At 36.3% G+C, this 8583-nt stretch overlaps 1 protein-coding gene across 1 annotated transcript; it reads right to left on the reverse strand.

Annotated features, from left to right (window-relative positions):
* Positions 1-247: 247 nt before the first annotated feature.
* Positions 248-8491, reverse strand: LOC100264576 (outer envelope pore protein 37, chloroplastic). Its single transcript, XM_002275891.4, has 6 exons — positions 7600-8491; positions 5577-5666; positions 5163-5333; positions 4780-4874; positions 1996-2116; positions 248-588 (listed from the first exon to the last, which is right to left on the reverse strand). Exons 1-6 carry the CDS (start codon positions 7975-7977, stop codon positions 457-459), a joined length of 987 nt encoding a protein of 328 aa, XP_002275927.2. The 5' UTR covers positions 7978-8491; the 3' UTR covers positions 248-456.
* Positions 8492-8583: the final 92 nt, after the last annotated feature.

Consider the following 8583-nt stretch of genomic DNA (forward strand, 5'->3'; position numbering starts at 1 on the left):
TTTCTAGGCACATCCACATACCAAATCCCTGGATGACCTTGCCCACCAAAGGAAGCAATCCACACCAGCTTGGTTTCAACTCCATGGGTAAGGGACGAGTATTGGGTCAACAACCACAAAGAATACCATTTCTATAAATTTTGAGAAGCTGAATCTTGAAACCCTTGACTGACCATAAATATGGCAGTATATGGAGCTGTTAGTCTTGGTCAATCCAACTTATGCAGTTTTCCTTTACAAGAAAAAATGAACAAATAAAAGGTTTTGAATTATGTTATCCATGTTTAGATCATCCTGTGGCCTGTCATGGCTGCTAATAAACTTGTTCTAAGATAAGTTTATCAACCACACGGGTGTTGTTGTTCAGCAATGAACGTCATTACAACAGGATTTTGAGGTGCCGATGCTATACTACCATATAAAAACCGAAAGGAGAAGTGGCTGTTCCCAAGCGTACTAAATATCCCATCTCTTTTTCACGCGGAACATCAAAGCTGATGAGTGAATGTCGTCTTGCGGCACTTGGAGCATGAACTGAACTTTCAGCTTCATTGGTGTAGACTTTGCATTGCCTCCTTCGTCTCCAACCTGAAACCAAATTTCAAGAATCTCATTTTTGTTCACAGCAAAAAAATATATGCAGTAAAGTGAATATAATTTCTTTTCCTTTGATGATTTTTAAAGTTTCTCTTCCTTTCGAGGCACCTCTAAAGCCAAGGATTCAAGCACACAGCAAAAATATTATGACAACAGCTCAACTATAATACTTGGCTGCACAACGAATATAACTTCTTTTCCCTTACAGGGGCCCTGTAAAGGCAAAGCTTATCAAAGCATTTGCACAATTAGAGCTGATAAGTCGATTAACTAAGTTTCACACAGCTGCATATCTTGAAAGCTTGCAAGAAAACCTCTTTACTCTACTTTGGGCAGGGTTCCTGAGAAAGGAACAGTTGCAGGGAGACATGCAACACAACAAAATAAGGAATCATCCACCCTGGATGAAAGACTGGTGCCTTTATGACTTGTCCCTAGGAAATGAAACTAACAGGCTTTTACGCTCGTATATGTAATGCATCCAAGAAGATTACATGCTTGTTGATGGAAAGCTCCATGATCACCAGAAAGCTATGCAACACAAATAAATGATCATGAGCCAAGTTTTTCTACTTCATGTTAATACTTTAGGTCAATGCTAAAAAATTTGTGCCCATGGAACAAAGCAACCATCAAGACCTTTCTTCTGGGTGGTCATAATTTATGCCACAGTAAAAGACAGTCAGAAAAAACATGTACCAGAGCTCACAATACCAAGAGTGAATTTTTTTTGCTGTATCTCATCTAAAGAGCCTTGAGATAAGACTTTGCCCAGTTTCATTTGAGAGGACTATCGATCTATACCATCAAAGAGAAAAAGAGAATATACTCTTTTAGAAGTCCATCTCTTAACTGGAAAGGCTAAGCCATTCATGAAGAGATAATGCTATGCATCCATGGACATCAACACAAATCATGCAAGTCTATCAATCATGATGCATGATTTCTAATATGTTGAAATTCAAAAGGGCTATCTGCTTTGTAATCCTAACTCCAGATAGAGGGAAATTGGAACCAAGTAGTCTAGAAAATATACAAATGTGAAATTGAAACACAAGAAGGAAATTGAAAACACCATTTCCACTCCACAGGCCTTTTTACTTCTGTACATACCATATCAATGGTACCACATTTTTTCCATCTTAGCTATGATGGTAAAGGCATCATCATCCCTACAAATTGGGGATCATAGAATTCAGGTTAGGATATTCTTCAGGGATGAGGGATGAGTACTATATTCTACAGTTCTTCACCAAAAATATAAAAAATAATAATAATAAAAAATAAAAAGATTGGTAACAGACAGCATCTAAATCCACCAAACAAATGGGATATAAGACTACTGATGAAATATTTTATTAGCAAAGGCAATGAAATCAAACAAATATCCATTCTTACCCAAAGAGACGCCCAACCAAGGCGCACCTCAGAATCATAGCCAACTTTAAATTTGTAGTCCTTGCCAACTGTGTGCTTGTAAACAGTGCTCCAGTAGTTTGAGTCAAGATTGTACCAGTAACTGACCATACAAGTATTAAAATAAATTATAAACACCATCCCAAATGTACAACTAGCAGGATATAGATAACATGGGATATAGAAATACTAGAAAAAAAAAGGTAGGCTTAAAAAAAAATTAAAATGGGAAGATTCTAATTGACACTTCAATAAACCTACAAACATGAGTTTTCACATTCCTGCCCACACTGCCACTGTCAAATATTATTACAATGGGTAGAAACATCAAGTATTTTCTCCTTTTCAACTTTCCTTAACTAGTAAGCATGATTTTTTCCAAATAAATTGAAGGGCATATGCATAAATATAAGAGATGAGAGAGACCAGATTCTCACTGCAATTGTACATCCATATCTACTTCTAAATCTTGGTAGACAAGATATGTGTCCTATAAGGTAATGACATATAGGCTAAGATACATACAGCAAATGTCTTTTTCTTTTTTTCCTTTTTTTTTTTTTTTTTGTAGGCAATAAAATTTATAGATACGGCAAAATAGTACATCAAAGTACATGAGATGCATGCAACGTACAACAAACAACAATGCCAAAAAAGAGAACACACTAAACAAGTCTCTCTCTCTCAGCATGATCCCAGCCAATTTATAAAATCAAAGGCATTATGTCTTCTTTTATATACAACTTAACCCAAATTAAAAGGTTACTTAGGAATGAACATTTCATCTTTTGACAAGACTGCTCCTTGTTTTTTAAAATCATCCAAAAAATGCATAGAGGAATGACTTTCCATACTTCATACATTTTCTTTCCACAAAGGAACCCTGTCAACAAAAGAATTTCTTTGATGGTAGAAGGAAACACCCAAGCTACACCAAATAAGTAGAATAGCAACTACCACAAAATCCTTGATTTAGCATAATGAAGGAGAATTTGATCAATTAATTCCTATTTGTCAACAGTCACCCTCTCCTTTGAAATTGATTTAACATTAGCACACTTCCCTAATTGACAAAAGCTTGCTTGGGATAGGACCCATGAATTCTAAATTATGCTCATCGAGCTCCAAAATAGAATAAAGAGAATTTATGGAAAAAATCGTTCTTTAAATCCATTTAAAACACTTGACACTTTTCTTCTCTCTTCACCGACATATTTGGCAATTTTGAGGAAAAAGTCCTAACAATACTCAACTTCCAATCGTTTAAGTGTCAACAGAAACACAGATTCCATTGACCCTCCACACCTATCAATCTCAAAAATTCACCACTCAAGCCTCTTTAGATGAGCCTAAAGCATATAAAAAGGGAAAGGAGACATACAAAGACTCCTTGCACCATTTTCCTTCCAAAATTTCACCCTCCACCAATTATTCAATTCAAAGGATGCCCTATTATTGAAAAAGATCCCTACCCCTTCTGATAGGTTTCCATACCCCAATCTCATACCCATGTCTCACCTTGCAAGAATGCCAACTTCCTCCTTTCCATACTTGCCCTCTATAACTCGTTTCCAAACAAACTTCCCCTTTAGAAGCAAATCCCCAACTCCATTGCCTAGAGAGAGCTTGATTAAGTAATGAAAGGTTTCTAATGCTTAGTCCCCGTCCCCCCCCCCCCCCCCCCCCCCCCCTTCCCCCCACCTTGCACTTATCCATGCAAATAGTAGTCCATTTCATTAAATCTGGTTTTTTGACCAATGCCCCACCTCCCTATAGGAAATCTCTTTGAATCTTCCCAAACCTTAACCTGACCTTCCTAGGAATTGAAAACAAGCATAAAGACAGACTGAATAACGTGCTTCTAATTAATGTGAACCTCCCCCTTTTGAAATATATTACCTTTTCATCTCAATGGTCTTCAATGGAACCACTCTTCCACTCCATCCCATAATGATACTAATCTGAAAGGAACAATCAAAGGCAAACCTAAGTAGATGGAAGCTCTCATCCCCCACCGCCACCCACCCCTCACAAAATTGGGATCAATTCGGTTTTTTCTAAATTTATATCAGCTTTGAGATTGCTTCAAACCACATGAGCAGCCAACTACAGAATCCTTACAAAAAGGTAAAGTATCATCAACAAACAACAAGAGGGACACCACCACTATCTCATCACTCCTCCCCTAATGATATTAACATAAGGTCTAATCATATGCACATTGATATAGCTATTTAATCTTTGGATGTCAACACCTACTAATAGTTATGCAAGTTGGGTAAGTATTAGCAAAATCATGGTGAAAATAAATTTGATATCTTTTTGGCCCATAGCATTAGATTGGCACCTTTAGTGATACATATGTACATGGTTTGGTGATAGTTTGTTGGTAGCTTTATACAATTTTCCTTGTAAAAATTTGTTGATGGTAATAAATGATAATGGTTAGATTAGTTCCCAATGGAGTTCTAAGGATCCTTGACTAGTTTGGACAAGCTTGTGACAGAATTAGGTTAGGCAAGGGTAAGAGAAGTGAATCCCTTTTGTAAGCTTTATCACATAACAAATTTGCATCTCAACATAAGGCAAATCATCTCTCAAATGCTCGTGCTTGTGCACAAGTTAAAGCTTTGGGATGCCATTGTCATGATGCAATAAATAAACAAAAACTAGAGTGCATATAACATACCTAGAAATGTGATCAAGCTAGTAATTCAACAGGACTCACAAAACAATCTGAGGATAAATGAAGAAAGGAGTTCCCACCTCAACTTGTCTGAAGGACTAAAACGACGCTTAAATGCAAATGATATTGCATTTGAAGGCATGGAAATGCTTGGGATGAATGCCACTTGTTCATCCTGCAATAAATTCAAAATTCTCAATTCTATAATCCAAACAAATGAAGCCCACAAGAGAGGGGGAAATCCAAAGATCCAGCATATTCCCCAATTGAGAATTTTCTGGGAAGGCGGACTTCAGAGCCAAAATTTGCTCAATTACTCAGTCCAAGCCATTCCATAATTTTTTATTTTGAGAACTACAATTTGATCGCAAATCAGCCAAAGAAGAAATCGAGTAATCAAAATGAAAATAAAAGAATAAAAGAATAAAAGAATTGATGAAAAGTAATGCAAACAGAAAACCACCTTATATAAGTATCTTAGTTTCAAATCATCATCCCTGAATTGAGCAGAGAAAACCCCATTCAAAATTTGATGTTGAAGGATCCCATTAATTGATAACATTTTCTTCACTTCTTCCTCTTCTTTCTCCTCTAATGAAACTTCACCAGCAGGGAACTTAAGGGTAGCTTTTGGCTGCAAAACCAGGAATTATGAACAAATGGCTACACACTTTTCCAACAATATAAGTGGAAAAAGATACTGAATGTAATGCAGGGCAGTGCTTTTACAGGGCCACTTTACCAACCTGAAGTTGGAAGAATACATGCATATTACCAGACTCACAGCAATAGCCAGTAAGCCTCCTAAAATAGGCTCAAATATGGAATTCTAATAATGTTGAGGACCTACATGCTAAGAATTATAATTTATACTCACAAAACCAATGGCTGGAACAGCAGATGACAGTTCGAATTTGTATCCAGGACCAGCAAGGTCGGCAACCATGGCCACCTCTCCTTGTTGTGCCTAAAAGAATATGATAGAAAGCATGTTTGAGAAATGGCAAGAACATAGAATATAGAGTTCAATTGAAAATTAGATCACAAACATTACAACACAAGGGATAAATTTATGCTCAAGAGACATTACAACAAAAGGAAACAACTCAAGCTCAAAAGGCATTACAAAAATATCAAATCCAATATCATTAGTTTTTTTATAGAGAAAATCTCACTCTAAGGGAGAGATTCTAATTCTAAATGCATAATGAGGGTTTAGGGAACTTCTAGCAACAAATAAACCTCATAAAATTATACTTTGCAAGAATGTTTTAGAAGGATATCATAAACAAATGCAATGGTGCCACTACTTGTGACAAACCAGATACAAGGATTCAGATAAAAAAAAATCCCAACAATGTAATTAAAGGAAAAAAAAACAGTTAAATATCAATAATAATAACTTACTTGTTTTCTATTTTATCCTTATCTTTTCTTTTCTTTTACTTTTTATAATATTTTTATAGAACTTCATTTGAGCAACCAATAAAATTGAAAATAAAAATAAATAATCAATTAAAATCAAATAGTCAAATCCATATTTTTATAAAAGTTCATTTCCAGCAAACTCTCCTGTGATTACATGGGAAAAAAAGTTGAAAATAAATGGAGCATGACAGAACTGTTGTAGGATCTACTTAACTTCTATCCGTTGTTTCAAGCCTCTTGTACCAATGCTTTTAAAGACATTCCTCTCAATTTTATTCAGCCCAATTGGCATTTGATTTGTAGATCAAAAAGATTTGGACAACAATAAGAGGAGCTTAGTTTGGGTTTGAGGAGATGATATTTATGTATATTCTTATGTGGATTAAACCATATTGTATGGGTCTCCTTGTATAGTGGAGGATTTGGTCATATTTTAGTAAGGTTTTTTTGTAACTATTGGAAGGAATCCTCATCCTAATCATTTACCTTGATTAATACATCTTTTGCTTCTGATTAAAAAAAAGGTTGAAAATAAAAAAATAAATCAATCAAAATAAAATGTCGAAATCCTTTTCTCATTTTATAAAAGTTGTTTTCTAGGAAACTCTCTTTTTCCAATTCCTATAAAAGTTCACTTAAGAAAGCTAAAAATTAAAAAAAAAAAAAATAAGACCACCAAAATCAAATGACAAGATCTAGAGCAAAGATGAAGAAGCATCCAATAAATATTCCACCTCACATCCATGAGGGTATCATAGGACTCAACATAAAGATAAAGTGGAAAGCATGTGACGTAATAAGAATATGATTCTAACACAAATCTGTAGGATAGAACCTTTTGCACTTTAGTCAAATGCTCATAACTTCAACCAAAATACTTCAGGAATCTCTCAGGTATATGCAGTACTCTTAGATGCAAAAAAAAACAACTAAATTCAATTCAATGCAGGCACCAAAGGTCTTTTTCCATGTCTATGATAGTGTTTCCTTCTAATTGCCTGGATAGAGTTCAGTGGTGGAGAAACAGATTCTGATAACCAACCCCTACAAGTCCTATTTCCAGGGTTCATATAGACTTTCATGAATTCTATAGTATTCAAATATTTAAAATACAAAAAAGCCTAAGAATCAGCTGAAAATTTTCACCAAGAGGGAAATTCAATCAGAAGACACAAGACTTCCACTCGATATAAATGTAAAATTTGAAATCTAACAAATCAAACCAATCAATTCGAGCTCTTAATTCCACATTTTTCATGTAAACTCCCCTAGACCAGAATTCGCCAAAAATGAATAACTAAATCAATGAACTGCATAGTATGTATGGAACTGTGTTCTTAAACATCCTATCTTGAAAACTCTAACCCCTACAAATGAAACAATTAAAGCAAGAGAGAGAGAGAGAAAGAGAGAGAGAGAATGTAACTCCGGAGAGCGAACGAGAGGAGCAAGAGGAAGTGAGGAGGAGGGACCTTGACATCGTGAGCGGCGTTAAAGTGGAGTCTGGAGCCGACATCAAAGCAACCCTTGATGAAAGCGTTGTGGTTCTGAAGATCATAGTGGAGAGAAAGGTGCTTGGAGATGAAGCCGAGCTGAGGGTCGAAGATCTCGCCGTCGTTGTTGTTCTGAAAAGAAAGCTTGAGTTTGGCGAGACTATCGAAGAGCTTGCAGGAGATTTTGTGGAAGAAGATTGAGCTGTCGCTGTCGAATTCCGAGGTCAGTCTGATGCTGGGTCTCCGGGGCCACAGCCAAGGCCCCTGCGGTGAGGGAGACTCCGCCGCTGGCGTGGGCGGCACCAGTGAGTTAGGGCTTGGTGGTGGCGGTGGTGCTGTTTCCACCATTGTTGCCATCTCAGAGAGAAAAGGGTAGAATGAGAAGGAGAGATTTGGAGTTATGTTGAGGTGTTTTAGGCGGAAATGTAGATGGGGATTGTGCACCTTATTTTCAAAACTGATATTTAAAATTTTTTTTTTTTGAAAATAAAAATGAAGTGGGGGCACACGGGATAAAGAAACCTCGAAAAGACATGGACAGTCAGTCGCTTTGGATTACTTTGGAAAAAATATGAATATATACACCAAGCAAAATCAAATAAATAAAAGGACTACTATATAAATTTAGAAAAACTCAGGTCCCATTGCAACCTACAAAATAACGAAATCAAAATAGACATATGAATCAGGTATTAACCTTACGGGGAGACTTTCTATCTGTCTGTTTGGGGCATTTCTGATATGTTACGTCTTTATGTATTTGGTGTGTCCTTGGTTAGGTAAGTTGTATGGGTTGGTGGTGACAACGGATGGCGTGGTAGGTATCTTAGGGTTCCAAACCAGAGATCTATTATGGTCAATTTTCATGCAGACCAGGAGTCTTCAATTGCTTCTCTAGGGTTTAAATCTTTCTAGCAAGGATATTAAGAATATCTTTCTTGCTCCTTTTGAATTCAGACGGTT

The sequence above is a fragment of the Vitis vinifera genome, chromosome 5 (genome assembly GCF_030704535.1).
Source record: "Vitis vinifera cultivar Pinot Noir 40024 chromosome 5, ASM3070453v1".
Classification (NCBI taxonomy): Eukaryota; Viridiplantae; Streptophyta; class Magnoliopsida; order Vitales; family Vitaceae; genus Vitis; species Vitis vinifera.